At 35.5% G+C, this 18481-nt stretch overlaps 1 protein-coding gene across 1 annotated transcript in view; it reads right to left on the bottom strand.

Annotated features, from left to right (window-relative positions):
- Window positions 1-18481, bottom strand: part of LOC126975624 (uncharacterized) — a 77069-nt gene extending 58588 nt beyond the window's left edge. The window contains exon 1 of the mRNA XM_050823627.1: window positions 18395-18481. Coding sequence (XP_050679584.1) covers window positions 18395-18455 — 61 coding nt within the window. The 5' untranslated portion in view covers window positions 18456-18481. The remainder of the gene's footprint in view (window positions 1-18394) is intronic.

An 18481-nucleotide genomic window follows, 5' to 3' on the forward strand; every position in this document is an offset into this window, starting at 1 on the left:
AAATTAATAAATATGATAATATGATAAACAAGGAAGTAATCAATTCTGACTTATTTCGCTTAGATAACTCCTCATTTAGAGTGTTAAAATAGAAAAATTAAATCTTTGTGTTGTATTTATTCAAATATATTTAATATATGAATATTCAAGTTTCTACAGATAGTACTCGCTAAGTACCTGTTAATATTATCTTCCCAGACAGATGAAGTCAAGGCAACATTTTACTTCTTCGCTATAGAAAACAGATAAATTTTAGGATTCACAATTCGTGCAGGGGGCTTACGAATTTTTTTGGCACGCCAAAGTAGATCCCCGTCGAGTCTTCCGAGGACTCCTGAGGGTCCACACGGACCACTTTGGAAGCTAATGTTCTGGACCATTTATGCCTTCACCAGGCAATGAAATAATGTGGGATTCGAGGACTTATGAATGTCTCGTTAAAGAGTTACTTAGAAAGAGATCACTTAGAGAATCGGTGAATGGGACACAAAGTGAAAAGGGTAATACCAGTAACGGAGTTCCGACTGGCTTTGGCCCCAACTGTGTATACTTATAATGCATCTCAACAATTGTAATTGAAATACGTAAGTCAAATATGTACGATCATGTCACTTATACTAGGCACAGCGGGGACAAACAAAACGTAATACAAAAAGAATTTCAGAGCTACTTCAATGATATCTATAGATATTAGCACTGGAAGACTACTTTGCACAGGATGCTGGATTGATTATGGGAACCACAATGGCACCTCTTTCTGCCGTAAATCAATAATGTGTAAACATTACTGTGTTTCGGTTTAAGGGCGCCGTAGCTAGTCAAATTACTGGGCTAATGAGACTTAACATCTTATGTCTCAAGGTGACAAGCGCAATTGTAGTGCTGCTCAGAATTTTTGGGGTTTTTCAGAAATCCTGAGCTGCACTGCATTGTAATTGGCAGGGCGTAACAATGACCATCAGCCGAATGTCTTGCTCGTCTCGTCCCGTATTGTGATACAAAAATATAACTAAGCGAGTGAGAATGGAATTATTATTATAAATATAGAAAATATCAAATGCTGGTTTGACTTTTTATCTATGCAATGTATTGTCTTATTTATGTAAAATTTTCTATTATAGGACACACGTCTGGCTAACTGCCTACACGACAACATTGATTTAAGCAATTGTGATTGTAAAGTTATAGACATATACACAGTGAGAGGTATACTATATTGACAATCATTTTAGATGTAATATGCATTTATATAAGGTATGTTAAAGATTAGGCTCTGTAGTCGGAAAATATTATAATTTGTAAGCATATAATCACTAGTATGGTATTTTATATGCTGTACTTTGCATTGGCTGGGGCTATATTATATAAATATAAAATAAACTTAAATTAGTTATTATGACAGAACACTATGAAGACAATGATTACGAAAAAACTATGTTTAAAAAAACCGACTTCGAAAACTCAAAAATATAAATAACTTAATAATGATTTAAATCAATACACTTCTAATACAAATCTTATACCTTCAATATTAATAAAACACTATTATTTGTATGTGCTACCTATTGACAGGGTTTAAGTCGGAGCTTGCCCGCTTGGATTGTGTGGTTCTAGACGAAGCTATCCGGCTCAAAGTCACGCGTGGCGAGTGTAGGTACCTACTATTACGATTGGCTTGGCACCGACTTCAAACCATTTTATGGGTCCAAATGGCAAACATTCCGCATCAAACTAAATAAGAATCACGAAAATTGGATCATAAATCTCAGTGTAATATACATAAAAATAACCAATTTAATTGAGAACCTCCTCCTTTTTGAAGTCGGTTAAAAATACAATAGAAACATACATACCCAACTCATTTGTTAGAGAAAGCCAAAGTAGTTATCCCCAAAATTACAAACAATTGTGGAAAACAAGAAAAGCCTGCACAGCACAAGCTGGCTAGTGCCTACTCTCAAAATTAAACTTCCACAGGATTTTGTAAGGGATGTTACCGCGAAAAATCACCTTAAATACATTCTTCAAAATCATTATCTGATAGAGTGCTTTCGACCTACGTCCGATCCGTATCCGTGAAAACACGATCCGAAGTAGTCTTAGAACTATTTATATAGTAGTTTACGCACTAGATCCTGCTTCCAATTTCTTACCGTCAACCATTAGAAATAGTTCGAAAGCGCAGTACATGCTTTTGAAGTGGATTTTATCATGTACATTATAATTTTTTATCAAACTTAATTATTATTAAATTACTTTACAGACAAATGTCTGTGTATAAGTTTAATATTGTAACATTACGTTTAGTTTAATGTAAGTAGCATTAATGTTACATGACAAATACTGCCGATCTACTTATATACATTGGCAGATTTTAATCATGAAACATGTACTGTATAAATATGTATGGCTACTGTAAGAAAATATTTTAAAAAAAGTGTGTGAGTGTGCACGCTTAAAGTTATGCTTCTTTGACCTAAGAAAGCAAAAATCCTAAAATTATTTATTCCTCGTGATATTCTTTGATGGCTTTGACAATTAATTATTAAATAACAAATACGGCTGTACGGGCTTGAACCCTTGAATAATGGACAAACAAACCAAAAATTTCACTCTCATATTTTTTTTCATAACGCGCCTAAAGAAGTATAACTTCAAAAATAAATTATTTATTAATCGCTGGTACTCCACGTAATGTTCCACAATCATTCCTATCAGTTCTACACTAATCGGGTGAAGTCTGTTTAGTTCTGACTACATAAATAGCCAACAAGTTCAACACAAACAGTTGCATTTACTTCCCTCATCTCAAAGCTCAGTTTAGTAATATTACTAAACTGATGTATTTGTATAAACTTTCACGATATTTACAGTGTGCTTCATTCCAACTAGCTCACAAACGAGGAATTTAAGTTAATGGAAATAACATGATGCAACTATTATATAAAGTCCAGAGCTTTGAGTCTATTTGAACACGTAATAAGTGAAATATTCAGTTATTTATACAGGATGGCGGAGAATTTGACGTCCAAAGCTAAAATTTGAATTTGGCTCATTTTGTTGGCCAATGTTCTGGTAAGTTTTTAAAAATAGAAGCCATAGGCTCCCCAAATTATTTTATTTTTTGACACCTTGAACATTTTCATGAATTTAGCTGGAGTAGTTATCTTGAACTTAGGAGTCAATTCTAAACTAGTTCCGCATTGTCTAAACTATTCATAGTTTCTTATGTGGTTATTGCAGATGTTAATAATTATCAACAATAAAATTAACTAAAAGTGTTCAAAAAGATTAGAAAGAAGTCCTAAGCCACAATTAGGTGAAAAAAGCGGATAAAAGGGGAAAAAAATTATTATCTCCTAAATTACGCAAAATCGTAGAACATACATGGGGTGATTCGGATACTCATCACCATGAGGCTTTCAAATTTTAGCTTTGGACGTCAACTTCTCGGCCACCCTGTATAATGAGAAAATAAACGCAAAACATAAACAAAAGTAATGATACAAATATATATAACAACAACTATATACGGCGGTCGCCGGCACGTGTGCACGAAGCTAATGTTTAATCTAATTATGTATTCATCTCAGGTCAAACTCAACTCGTAATTGTAATTAAGCAAATTGAAGTTTAAATGTACACATAATAAGGTCGCTTGTTATGTATTCAGCTGGCGCGCGGGTGCTTGATATAACCGTCGTGTAATGAATCGCAATAATGTTTATAATAATTATGACGTTGTAATGTTCCTCCATCACAGCTCATATATCATAGGGTATGTTCCGATATGCACTGCGACCACTGTACAGTCGGACGTCAATTTAGTATACTGTGAAGCCGTTCCTTTACAGCCAGTTATACTGGTTACTATTTAAAACGGTACGCAATCCCGTATACTGTCAGCAGCATTTTTTGACGCAGCATTCAAATGAGTGTATAAAAGTTTTCTAGTTGGTTTTCACTGATCATGTGATCAAAGTACTGCGAGTACCTTACCTCGTAAACGCCAGTGCTCACAGTAGAATATGGCGGCGATTTATGACGTCATATATTTCCCTAGGGTACTGCGTCAGTATACTGGCAGTCCATAACGGAACGAATTGTTTTTTTTTATGATAATAAGGGGCAAGACGAGCAGGACGTTCAGCTGATACTTGTAATTGATACGTCATGCCCATTACAACGCAGTGCCGCTCAGGATTATCAAAAAACCCAAAAATTCTGAACGGCACTACAATTGCGCTCGTCACCTTGAGACATAAGATGTTAAGCCTCATTTGCCCAGTAATTTCACTAGCTACGGCGTCCTTCAGACTGAAACACAGTAATCCTTACACATTACTGCTTCACGGTAGAAATAGGCGCCGTTGTGGTACCCATAATCTAGCCGGCTTCCTGTGCAAAGGAGCCTCCCACTGGTAAAGGTTCTGGTTCTACAGTGATAGCATTGTGCAGTGCTCGCAGTGCATATCGGAACATACCCATATTATGTTCTGTAAGACGTTCGTTAAAGCGGGAAGTACGGGCTTGATTAGCTCAAGATTACTGTTATACACAACCAACACATTCATCGAAGTGAATTGCAGGCTGTCTAGGTGCAGCTTAGCTTTCAAATGTCTATCAAACGCGTGAAAACACAATGTATCTTTTTAGGGTTCTGTAGCCAAATGTCAAAAAACTGAACCATTATAGATTAGTCATATCTGCCTGTGTGTCCGTCCGTATCTCACAGACACTTTTTCCCGATACTATAAGAACTAAACTGTTGGAACTTGGTAAATAGATGCATTCTTTGAACCTCATTAAGATTTTTACACAAAATAGGGAGTGCCGCTTGCGCCTCTCTCTCCCCAAGAGAAGGTCGCCTTCGATGAAGGCTTAGAGGGCACCTGCCCAAAGCCAACCTCAGGTGGTGTTTAGTGGGTAGGCACCTGGGTATGCATGAGCATTCACCACCTACCTCCCGTCGTTATCCCGGAGGGTAGCCCTTTCCCTTTGTTTCGGCGCAAAAAAAAAACGGGTTCCCCATAAAACTGAAACCCATAAGTAAAACTCGTAGATAGTATATTGGGATTTAGTCTACTGTATTCACAAGTTGAGAATTCATGCGGCTTAATACTTCAAAAGTCGAGATTAATTAACTGTAATATTTAATATAATGTTTTTTTTAGTTTATTGGCCAATACAGAACAAATACTTAACATTTTTATGAAATCAGTACCACGAAAACCTTACGGGTTTAACCTACAGCCATTTAATTTATTTTTGATTTTCAATTTTTCATCTTTTTTTTTCAAATCCTTTTTTCAGGAAGTATTTTTAAAGCGAGTTTTAAAAATACTTCCTGAAAAAAGGATGGACGAGAGAGGTATTTATGTATGTTTCTTGGAGCTCTTTGGGCAGTTCGTTAATGTAATCTGATGTTACGTAATTGACCGTTCTCTTCCCATATGAATTATTAATTTTTGGTAAGAAATATTTGTCATTTATATCAAGTTTTCGATTAACAGGGTGGGATTATTAATTTCGGTAATAGAATGAAAATTTAAATATACCATGTTTATACAATGCCTGCTTGGTTACTGTTCATCCACAGCGAAGTTATATGATAGATATATAAAAAATGGCCTGACCTGCTTCGAGTAATGGATTGTACGACCGTGCCACTTGATGTCCCGACTTGGCCGGTCACTGTCGTGCCCCTAAATTGTATCAGCAAAGAAAATCATGTTTTGTATATATAAAGTAACATAAACAAGTATGTTTTAATGCGATCAAACAACAACGACGTTGTTATGTAACTCGCGGGGCATTACGTTATCAGTGACCCCCACGGTCTCTGTGAGCCCCGCTGCCTCCATCAATAACAGGAACGTGCTTTGTAAACTGTGTTCGCTTCTTGTGAAATGTGCGTTTTATAATAACTTATGACTTCTGCGAAAGCAGAAAGCAAACAACTTCATTTAATATTTAGTATTATTGTGTTGTAGTATATATTATATTATATATCGTGCGGAACTCGTATTTCATTCTCATAATTTAAATCAAATGACACAATTAATGACACAAAACAAAATGAAGAATACGGGAGTTGATATACCGAGCAGAGCTCGGCCATGCAACCCGTAATATCAGATATTCAGACTTTCTCCTCTAATTTTGTAGTGAAACTTCTTTAGGCACATTACGAATGAAACACAATAGAGCGTCACAAAAATGTGGGACGTTTTTGTTCAAGAAGAAGAGGAGAATTTTGTTCAAGAGAGAGAACGATTGACACCGATTGAGGTAGAGTATTTCTTACTCTCGGGCTTGATGATTTTATTGACATGATTTCAACAATATGGATATCGAATCCGAGCTTCTGGAGGGTGCAGAACGAATTTGAGATCATTTTTGAAATCCAAAATGGCCGCCGAGCAATTTTATAATTTCGACAATATGGATATCGAATCCGAGCTTCTCGAGGGTGCAGAGAACCAATTTGGGATCATTTTTAAAATCCGAAATGACCGCCGGGCAATTTTATAATTTCAACAATATGGATATCGAATCCGAGCTTTTCGAAGGTGCAGAGACGAATTTGGGATCATTTTAGAAAACCAAGATGACCGCCGCGCAAAATTATGATTTCAACAATATGGATATCGAATACGAAGTTCTGGATGCTGCAGAGAATGAATGTGCCAATAGTGTCACGAAAATGTGGGACGTTTTTATCCAAGAAGTGGGTGAGGGAGATTGAGACCAATTGAGATAGAGTAAGAAAGAAAATCTCTCATAGAGTTTCATTTTACAGAAAGTATTCAATAGGTAAGAAAAAAAGAAATTTATCCATATGAATTCAACACTCCATAGAGGTGATAAATTTTACAATACTTTAACCGACACACATATTTTGGATGAAGGTTATAAGTTAGATTATTCCGATTTAAATCTTTGTTTCGATGTTTTACTTTTAACAGATGTATATGAAAATTTCCGAGCTTTAAGTTTGCAGACATAATATGGTCAAGATCCAGCACATTATTATACAGCACCTGGGTTAAGTTGGGGTGCTATGTGCACTGAAATGAAATGTACTAAAATTAAATTAGAATTACTTCAGGGCTTCGAACAAATAGCTTTTATTGGATCGGGCATTTGAGTGTGTATATCTAAATGTAGCAGTCGTTATGAAAAAGATAATTTAAACAAATATGTATATACGAGAATACGACAAAGATAAACCAAAGTCGTTTTAACCTATTTTGGTGCTTACCAATAACCTTTACGGATGGGCTATATTTCCATTCCTTCCTACAGGAGGTTTTGAATGGGTAGATGTCTCTAGTAATTTTGATGTTCCGGATAGTTAAAAATTTGGTTTTATTTTGAAGGTAGATCAAGAATATCCTATTGAACTGCATGATTTACATTCTGACCTATCCCTAGCCGAGAATATAAAATGTAAGTATTGATGATACAAAAAACATAAAATTTGTTCCAAACCTTCATAATAAAAATAATATGTCATTTACTACAGAAATTTAAAGCAGTGCAATCACATACACAAGTGTTTAAATAAAAAGAGTAAATGTAAAATTGCACAAGATTTAATTGCCAAGATAGAATTCTATAGTTTATCTATTTTAAAATGAAAATTTTGTTGCAGTTCAATTACGAAAGACTAAATTATTGTTCCGCAATAAACCTTTTATTTGGGTATTTTGTATATTGGATATTTCTAAAACTCTAATGCGACGACTTTTACTATAAATATATGTTAAATAAATTTCTAAATAAATTAAAGTTATTGTACACTTGTACTTATAGTTTAATATATATTTTTTTACAAAAACCTGATTTACATTTGCGTTTCGAAACCTCTGACTATGCAGAAAAAAATGCTATCCAAATTCAATAATAAGAAGTTTGGCAACTTTAAAGATGTAAACAAAGTTAACATATGTAATGGATTCCTAGGACTTAGATCTAAGGGACTACGCGCACTTATTCAGCTCCATTCGTGTTTCGCTGAACGATTTTTGTCACACTTATACGGCTCTGCTTCTATCAACCGCGTACGGCGTCGTAAGAATGAGAATAATAACTTTAAATCACGTCTGCACTCTTATATAACCGAGCCTTTTATTCTCATTTGCATCATCAGTCCGTAAATATGGAGCAGTTGTATTAATATTATGCAGTGAAGAAGAATACATCAAAATACTGATGTTTAGTAGTGTTTCGTGTTTCGTAGTACACACTTTCCTAATTTCAATGATTTTAGTTCCATGTGCCACAACAATTTCCGAAAGATGCCGTTTAGTAGTTTGGCAAAAGGGTTATCAACATAATCACCACGCATACTTATAACCCCAAAAATAATTTTGCGCGGCGGCCATCTTGGATTTCAAAAATGATCCCAAATTCCTTTTTGCACCCTCGCGAACCTCGGATACGATATCCATAATATGGAAATGATAATTTTGCGTGGCGGCTATCTTGGATTTAAATAATGATTCAAAATTCGTTCTCTGCATCCTCGAGAACTTCGGATACGATATCCATATTGTTGTAATCATAATTTTGTGCGGCGGCCATCTTGAATTCCTTCTCTGCACCCTTATATTGTTGAACTAATAATTTGGCGCGGCGGCCAAAATAATAGATTTAAAAATATAGCTAGCAACAGTGCCTCTACCGTCTCACTTTTTCGTTTCATCTAGTTTCAAATCACAACGATTCATAAGAAGTTTCACGTCAAAAATGTTTATAAAATGAAAACTACTGGGCCGAACTATGTCAAATTTGTATAGGAGCAAATAACAAACATTCCGCATTAAACTAAAGAAGAATCACGAAATTCAGATCATGAATCTCAGCGTAATCATGATACACCATGGTGTACATACTTAAAAATAAATACTAATCGAATTGAGAACCACAACCTCGCGTGTAGCTAGTGATCACGCAATCACATTAATGTTCATCGTAAAATCAAAACGTTTAAATCTTTAATATAATATCATAAAATATAATTTATTATTTTTTATTGCACGATTGAATCAAAACTATTCTGACATATGATGTACATAATAATATGTTGTATTAAAATACTAGATTCCTTTAATACATCTCTGAGCCATTTATCCTAGTTACGTTCAAGAGAAAAGGGCATGTTGGTATCGGGTTTGTTTGTGAAAACAATTAGCTAATAACTAAGTTAATGTTATTCAATTCCACTCTTAAAGTACATGTTAGGGTGGCGCCCGATAACTGTTTAACTGCATGACCTAAACGTGTCTGATAAACTGTTATAATATGATAGTGATCTTAGTGGCATGTTGGTATCGGGTTTGTTTGTGAAAACAATTAGCTAATAACTAAGTTAATGTTATTCAATTCCACTCTTAAAGTACATGTTAGGGTGGCGCCCGATAACTGTTTAACTGCATGACCTAAACGTGTCTGATAAACTGTTATAATATGATAGTGAGTAAGTCCACCATAGAGCCATCAAGCGGTAAAATGGTTCCGGAATGCAACCGGGACGAATACAAATGAAATAAAATCTCGTCTGGATATTTATTGTGATTCAAGAATAAAATTTACTTGTAAAAGTATTAAGAAATAATAAATGCCACACAGTCGTGTCACAGCTAATGTTCAGGATGATACCTGATGAGATGCAGATCACGATACGGCCAGTTATATTTTTTTTATATAATCACTCGTTTTTTTATAAAATGCTCGAAAAATGCCCTTATTTGTTTACGGTGTATGTGGATGATGTAGCTACTGTACACAATAACTTTTGTTTAGTGATGACTTTGACGGAATGAACACTCAAGAATACTCAAAACATGTGGATAATTATGGATTTCCGCAAAATAACACCTATCTAATTTTTTTTTAAGGATGGATATGTAAATCTTGATTTATAAGAGTGGCATTGAGTTTCTTGCTACTACTTCTCATAAGCTCAGCCCTTTACGAAGTAGTGGTAGATTCAATAAGATGAAAAAAACGTATTTTGTGACATTCATAAGTTTCATTTCCGTGACATACACGAATAAAGTGAATTTGATTTGATTACAAGTCACACGAGTTTATAACGACAATATTCTACACAAACACTTTAAATTTGTTAAATTAAGACCCCCCGCGACTCCGTGACACAAACACCATTTATTAGGGGAGCAGCTCTATCTTTATGGCTCCAATTGTCCAAATGTACTCTCCTCTCTCCATTGTGCCATTGTTTGCGAATTGCGTCGGTGCCGGTACTACGACGCCGATACTCTTGATTGCTAGGATTACCCGCTCAGATTGAACCCGAACGGGACATTTTAAGTCTTATCTCAACGAGATAGAGTTCCGTTTTATTGGGTTATTGTACTAGTCCGCGTCACCCAAACAATTCTCAATCCTATTGTAAAAAGATGGAGGAAAGAGGATTACAATGATAGCTTCAGTTTAGGCAAATGTTAATCGTAAATCATTGTAATAGGGTTTCTTTTAGCAAAGCCAGCGGTCGGGCGGTGGCGAGGCACCACGTTACATCAATCATACTGCAACCGCAGCCACCACGTGGTCACCAAGCATACAACTGAACAACAAAAAGTACAGCACATACAATTAATTATGTCCACTTTGGAATCTGGAATCGCGTACCTTATTCTGTGGGACGACAGATGATCTAGCAACCCAGACCCGGCGCAGGTTCTCAATGTTCGTGAGGTGAGCCATCTCGCATGACCGACATAAAGAAGTAATGATATTGTTCGTGAGACGCGAACTGCAGGTTCCTTAAGAGCTGTGTTGTAGACAGACGGTTGAACGAACAACTGAATGCTTCACCTGATCATAAGTGACCACCCGTGATCATGCTTCAAATGCAACCTGAGAAATATTTACCGAAATATTCTGGTTTGTCTTGTCCGTTGCCATGTAATTTAATATAATATAACAGACAATGCTTGAGTCTCAATATAATGTAATTGCAGTATTAATCATATCTTCAAAAATTGTAGAAACCGAAACACAAAACATCAAAATTATTTAGCGTCATGATACAAGTGGTTCGTGATAAGAAACCTGTGTAGTGTATGAGTTATTGATCCGCAATCTACGCTACGCTGTGCTACGGTATCACGTCGCTACGGTACTATATTATCACGCTACGTGTTTGACTACACCATAGCGCTACGAGGATATCACTGGAGCTGGTGCGACTGATATGAAAATATGTTTTCTTCACCCTCTGAGCATCAGACGGAACACGTTTCTTGTGCCGTTTGTTCTCTCTCAGAGCGCCATTTGTTGCCGAAGCGGTGTTAGTGTTAGAAATGACATCAAAAAGAGTTCTAAAGGAATCAATTTTGCGAAAATAATTGCCTTTTATGGCTTTTTATATGTGAAAAATGAAACAAATTAGTAACATGTTTTCAACTATAATTCATTGGTTTTTTATTTTGTCAAAATGAACGATTATAATTATGAATTTTAAAATTTTATTGCAATAAAGGTCACACGCAATGAAGGGACGTCCCTAAGCAACGCCAAGCCTATCTATTATCTAGCCGTAGATAAGTAATTCTGACGTTTATGGACCTAATGAAGACAACCACCAACATAAAAACAGAAATCACAGTGATTTGCAATATTTTAAATTAATATTTGGTTTGATTTGAAATTTTTTTATTATCATAATTATTACAATTTTATGTTTCCTAAAACCTAGAAATACAAGTAATAGCAAGAGTAACACGTTTTTTAACAGATATCGCATGTATTACAAAAACTTTTACAAATACTTAATTAAATATTTGGTTGAAGCTGAGTTTGATGTAAGTTAGTAAAATGGACTGGACGTCCCGACGATCATCATGCCATCCTTAAGAGACGTGCCCGCGCTTTCGCCCGCTACCGCCACCGCTCCGCTCATGACACATGACCCGCCCGGGAGTTGCGTAACACAATACGACTAGAAACCTTCCTTACAAAGCAGCGAACTTACTGAGTTTGAATGATTCATTTGTGTAACGGTACTATAGAAACTCTACAGAGTTTTATAAAGTATTTAAACGGTGACGATAAGGCTTCTTGCACAAACTTCGAGTAACTCGCTGACTCCAAATTAAATTCTACATTCGACTGAAGAGAGAAACGCGCTTAACAAAGTCTGCGTTACTTTACTTTAATACGATATTATTAATTACAATTAACATTAATTATATAATCGCTTATGTGGCTGCTACCGCGCCACGAGCGGGGCCACCGGGACCGGGTGGCCGGGGCCTTAGTGTCTGTAATCTGTTATCATATTTGACAGACAGTTTTAGAGGTTTTTCGTAATCGCCACGCTTGGCAGGCGGGTTGGCGATCGCAGTTGTTGGTGGTACTCTCTGGTATGCTTCAGTTGCCTCTTACAACACCCACGGCAGGAGATGGGGTGGTGCTATTCTGGTGCGACACCACACATTGATGATCTGGTCAAGATCGCCGGAATAGATTGAATAAGGGTAGCGCAGGACCGATCGTCTTTGCGTTCTTTGGAGGAGGCCTTTGTTCAGCAGTAGATGTTATTTTATGTTAGTTATTGTATGGAATATTCATTTTGGTCCTAGTTCACTCGATGTTAATAAGGTTGTAAAAGACGTTACAACAAAAAACGTCCTGAAGTCACAAGATACTACTGATGACAGGGTGCTCTTACAGCTGGGTAGCCCTGGAGTTTGGCCAACAATCTGTGAGAGTTACTAAATATGGGCTATAGCTCGCTAACGTAGGTAACTTGATTTTAACTCAAAGTATATTAACATCAATAATTTATTCAAAAATATTTATATACGCAATGATTTTTTATTTTAATATTTTTTTGGTACCATACTTGGCGCGATTTTATAGTGAAACTGTTTTTATTCGATTTAATTTAAATTTACTGACATGACAATATGTTATCTTTAACATAACATCTGTAGTAGTAGACTGTGTCACAGAAGACCAGGGGCGTGCATTGGTATTCTAGCAAGGTAGGCACTCTAGATTTAACTAGTCGTAGTTGCGTTGTTGTAGTCCGACAATACTAGATTTTGAGGTCTAAATATTGAAGTTGTATATCGAATGTGCAATCTGGAGACTTCCGTAGCTATTTAGGATCTAGCGTGAGGGAAAAAATTATGTCTTACTAAACCAAATTAAACTAAATCAACTTAAACAATAGTGCTATATTTATGTAGGTTCTTAACGAGGTAGGCACTGTCTAATTGCCTATATGGTATGCACGCCCCTGCAGTAGACATATGTACCTGTGTGCTCTAGCAACAGATTACAATTTTTGTATATATATTATTAATCTTTATGTTTCACGTGAATGTAATTCGGCGTCCGTGCTTACAGGCACGATCGTCGGTCGCCGAACAAACAATTCGTCGTTCGACAAGTTCTTGTAAAAGTTGCCGTCTGATCCGTGAGATGGTTCCCGCGGGAGGTATGGCATGTCGCGTCGCCTGACATGGGGACATTGACTCATAATACCCGTTCAATATGCTGTTAGATACTCACATTAGCGATGACTTATATTGTCTTCACAATATGTTTGCTCACTGATTGTCTACAAACTTCTATTAATTTAACATGTTTGCTTGTAGTTTACCAGTAGGAGGCTCCTTTGCTCACGATTCCGGCTAGATTTCTGCAGGGAAGCTGTAATGTGTATGCATTACTGAGTTTCGGTCTGAAGGCCGCCGCAGCTAGTGAAATTACTGCGCAAATGAGACTTAACATCTTGTGTCTCAAGATGACGAGCGCAGTTCTAATACCGCTCAGAATGTTTGGGTCTTTCAAGAATTCTGAGCGGCACTATAAAAGGCAGGGTGTATCAGTCACTATCAGCTTAATATCCCGCCTGTCCCATCACTTATAATCATAAAAAAATCTCTTAACTTAGTAGGTTAGATGTAGTAGTCTACCTACATACTTAATAAAGCGTTATTAATTATGTTTCTTTCTCTTGTTTAATATATTATTGTTGTTAATTATCAATTAAATGACATCCTGGGTCGGCTTCATCAGCTTCACCCTGGTGTACATCACTCTTCAACATTTAACAATGCGGTGACGACACAAACAGTGTTATTAAAATGTTAAACACGTGTTGAACACTTGATTTAAAAAGTTCTATTACAAATTCGTGTCTTTCTGTCGTTTTTCGTCAATCTTTAGACGTGGCTCAAATAAATATACACAACAATTCTACTCTTGACGAGAAAAATCCCCAATGACATGCCCTATGTAAACACTGCAGACATTTTATGAAGCACCACGCTATGGGTGACAAGTTACGTGTACGTTACGTTACGTGTTTAAGTCTGCTGCAAACAATTACTTAAATATATCGATTTTTTTTTTTAATCCTTAAGTAATTTTATTATTATATTTATTATAATTTAGTAAAACGAAAATATTTAGTTCTTATAAACTATACAGTCCGCTTATATGTATGTGTCGGACCACGGGGTCACCATAGTAATGTAATAAGTTGTGGCCTATCCACTGCTGCCTCTATACTAGAACAAACATAAACTGTTCACATAAATGAACCCGTCTGCAGCGTTGGAGGTCGTCCAAATCGATGGAATACTTTCCTAGATAAAATAATAATGTATGGCCACATAACGTTACTCGCTACGTTTTAAACACTTTTATATAATGTGAATAAAACCAACTATTTTCAAATTTATGAAATAATAGTAGTTGGACTCAAGACTACGGGCACAACGCTCTCATCATCTTCACCTTCCTCACATGATGGATGATGAGATACCATCACGCAAAACTCTTGAAAGTTAAATCAAGATGCGATTCTAGAATGTTATAAAATATATGTGGTAGCCTAAGAATTTGCAACACAAATTAATTTTGAAAACCAAAGTTATGAACGATGTGGGACACGAAACCCCGACCTCACACGTTCCATGTGAGTGCTCTTTCCACTGAGCCAACCGTTCGAGTGACGTATCGTTCATATTTTTGTTTTCTCACTTATAAATGTTGGTTATCACTTATAAATATAACAAATTGTTTAAGAATTTGTTTTATGAATGAATAAATGATATATAAAAAAATAATGTAATTTTTAAGAAATAATAAGTAACAAATATATATATATTCATTAAAATAAATAACTACTACTCATGGTCATCATACCAAAAAAGCGATGTTGTTAAGCCGACCCCTGGTGACCCGTCGAGTAATTACTATTTATTTTTACGTACTAATTACTTACTAACTAAAATGTTACTTAAGCAGTATAAAATGAACAAACACACACGCACATATACACAAACACACGCACACACATCCAAATATATAAAAACACTAACCGATGATAACATAATATACTTATAGATAATATATATTACATTCGCATTTATACGCATAATAATAATAAAAATATTTAAAAAAAATTAAAAAACACGCTTTGGTTGAAAAGATAATGGTTGAAATGTAAAATAACAATTCCTGCCTTATCGACGATAGATGAAAAAATTATTAACAAAAATCTTATTTTGAAAATTGAAAAATGGAATAATTATATCAAATTACTGTATTGTCATCGGTTCTTGATAATTCTACGAAGTTTGGCCGAAGTGGGAACGAACAAACATACATACAGGTGAAACTAATAAAAAGCGTGTAATATATGTTAAAGTAAGTTAAGTTCACTATTTTATTTATATAGAGAGACCTGTAATATGTACAATACTCTTTGTAACATTTATGCTGTTGTCAATAAATAAATTTATTACCATAAAAAAGAAATTTATCTACCCTTAATATTTCCGGTGATAGAAAAGTTTAACTAATAATATCCGTCGCGGCAACGAACCACCGTTAGCATACGATATATCTCGGTAGGAATGTTTAAATGATAATTTGTGATAAAGAACTGCTACTTGAAGAAATAAGAATAAAACAATGGTATTGAATACTCTGGGTTTTCAAAAATAAATAATATTCGCAACCGTTATTCCATATCGTTCCATTCCATTAAAGGCCGGCAACGCTCCTGTGATTCCTCTGGTGTTGCAAGAGATTGTGGGCGGCGGTGATCACTTAACAACAGGTGACCCGTACGCTCGTTTGTCCTCCTATTCCATAAAAAAAAATCGACAATTGCTTACGTTTTGGTATTTGCGCAGCAACTGCCACTCAGTATACCTTATAAATTTATATCGTGTAACGGACCTAAATCTGACGTACTCGCGCAACGCTAAGTTCTGACGCTTAGGTCAGATAGAGAGTTTTTATAGATTTATTAGAGAAGTTGTTGATTTGCATAAACATGTTAGATGATGTTACATAAATATTCCATAGTACATGTTAACCATATTGAAGACGTGCAAATTTTACTAAATACATTACTAAATCATTTGTTACATTAATATCAATTTAATTCAAATTATAATCTATGAAATTATATTATTTTTATTATTATTAGCAGTATTATTTTATCATAGTATAAAAAATGACCAAATTTTTAATAGAAAATATTCGTCTAATGAATATATTTGTTTTAACTAAGATATATTTTCAATTAAGATGAGAAATTGCTATTTGACGATACCTCATTTTTATGTAGTTGTACAGTAAGGTACTAGTGGTTTTTTAGGGTCCCTGGATGGAGAAAGAGAAATTTTCATATTTACTAAATTCGCTAAAATTATTTCGCACAAATACACAACCACTCAAATATGTAAAATTCAACAATCGCTAGTAAGCTATATATAAGCCAGCAGCCCGAACATCTTTATGAAAGCTTTGCTTAAATATTTTTTTGTTACCTCAGTAAAAGAAGCATAAAAAGCTATAAAGAATTCATTTTTTTATATAGATCTGAAAATGGAAACTTTGCAAAGATTTAATTTTCTACCAGAGAACTCATCAGACTTCCATAAGGGTGGCTACATATTTGCGATAATTTTAACCCTCAAATGCGTTATGCCAAAGTTAATCAAATTGAGATACCTACCATGTTTTTTAGCTCTTTTAAAATTTAAAAATGCGAGACGAAAAACAATATTATTTCAATTTATTTTTGATATTTTAATAGGTACCTATTCAACTTGCCTATATATATTACTAGCTGACCCGACAGACGATGTTGTGTCAATAGAAAAAAAATCATCAATTACATTTACATCATTTGTAAGAATTCAGGGATAATGTAGTCTAAAGCATCAAAGTTAATGAGTTAAACATGAAACAAAAACGTATGTCTGAAATATTTACAATATTATATTGTAACAAAATGATAAGGATTAATATCGTATTTGTGTCATCAGCTTTTACATAACCGCTTTATGATTACAAATTTTTTAAAGTATCAAAATGAATATAGCCTTAAGAGATACACATAATGCCATCGCAAACTTTTCTATAGACTCATATAAGATACACAATTTACCATACACATTATTTTGTTATACCTCAAAGGGTTTAGACAGCGTTTTCGTCGAAATCTTATCAACATCGTTAGTATACAATGTGTAGAAAAACTTTCATACTAAAAGCCTCCTCGCAAACCAAACTATCCATTGGTGAAAACAGCATGAAAGTCACGAAAACACAGACAGATAGACGCAGCGGAGGACTTTTTTTGTATTGATTCTACAAGCTGTTAATAACAAGAATCGGATTTATCTGTAAGTTTCAGAATGATGAGCGCAGTGAGACCTGGCGGCGGTACGCTATTCTTCAGGTTCTCTCTTCTTGACCAAAAAAAGTATTTTGTGTGTTTTATTTATTTCAAAATAACATAAATATAGATGACAAATCAATGGACAAGAAAACAAGCTATTTATATAATAATTTGAAGATATAGTCGATGTAAGGCGGACCACAGAATGTGACCGAGCGCGGCGGCTGCAACACGCCGAGATGGACACACGATGGACACATGATGGGCACACGATGGACACATGTTGTGTGTCGCTCTGTGGTGGTTGGTGGTGTACCAACAATGTTATAATTCTGATCACGTAACATCCGCAGACTTTGCTGCTAATGAAATCCGATCTAGTTTATTTGTTTTTATTTTAAAATAACCAAAATTATTAAGAATATGAAAAAGAGACCTTCAAAGAATTCCATCCTTACACCACACACTACTCATACAAATACCTTTCCCAAGTACCATGCAGCCATGGAGCCGACCGCTAAACACTGACCCCAACAATGGGTTTCTCCAACAGACGCGTCCAACTTTCACAAAAGTTCACACCGCGTTCTTAGGATTCCTCTGGTGCTGCAAGAATCACTAGCGGTGATGATCACTTACCATCGGGAGACCGCGACCGGCCGGCTCGTGTCTACTCTATTTATTTAACAGATGGCCACTTACCAGTAAGAAGAAAACACAGAATGCGTAGAGAGTGCGCGCGGGGCGAGCGGGAGCGCGGCATGGTGCAGGGGGCGCGGGGCGCGGGGT

Source organism: Leptidea sinapis, chromosome 2 (genome assembly GCF_905404315.1).
Source record: "Leptidea sinapis chromosome 2, ilLepSina1.1, whole genome shotgun sequence".
Taxonomy (NCBI): domain Eukaryota; kingdom Metazoa; phylum Arthropoda; class Insecta; order Lepidoptera; family Pieridae; genus Leptidea; species Leptidea sinapis.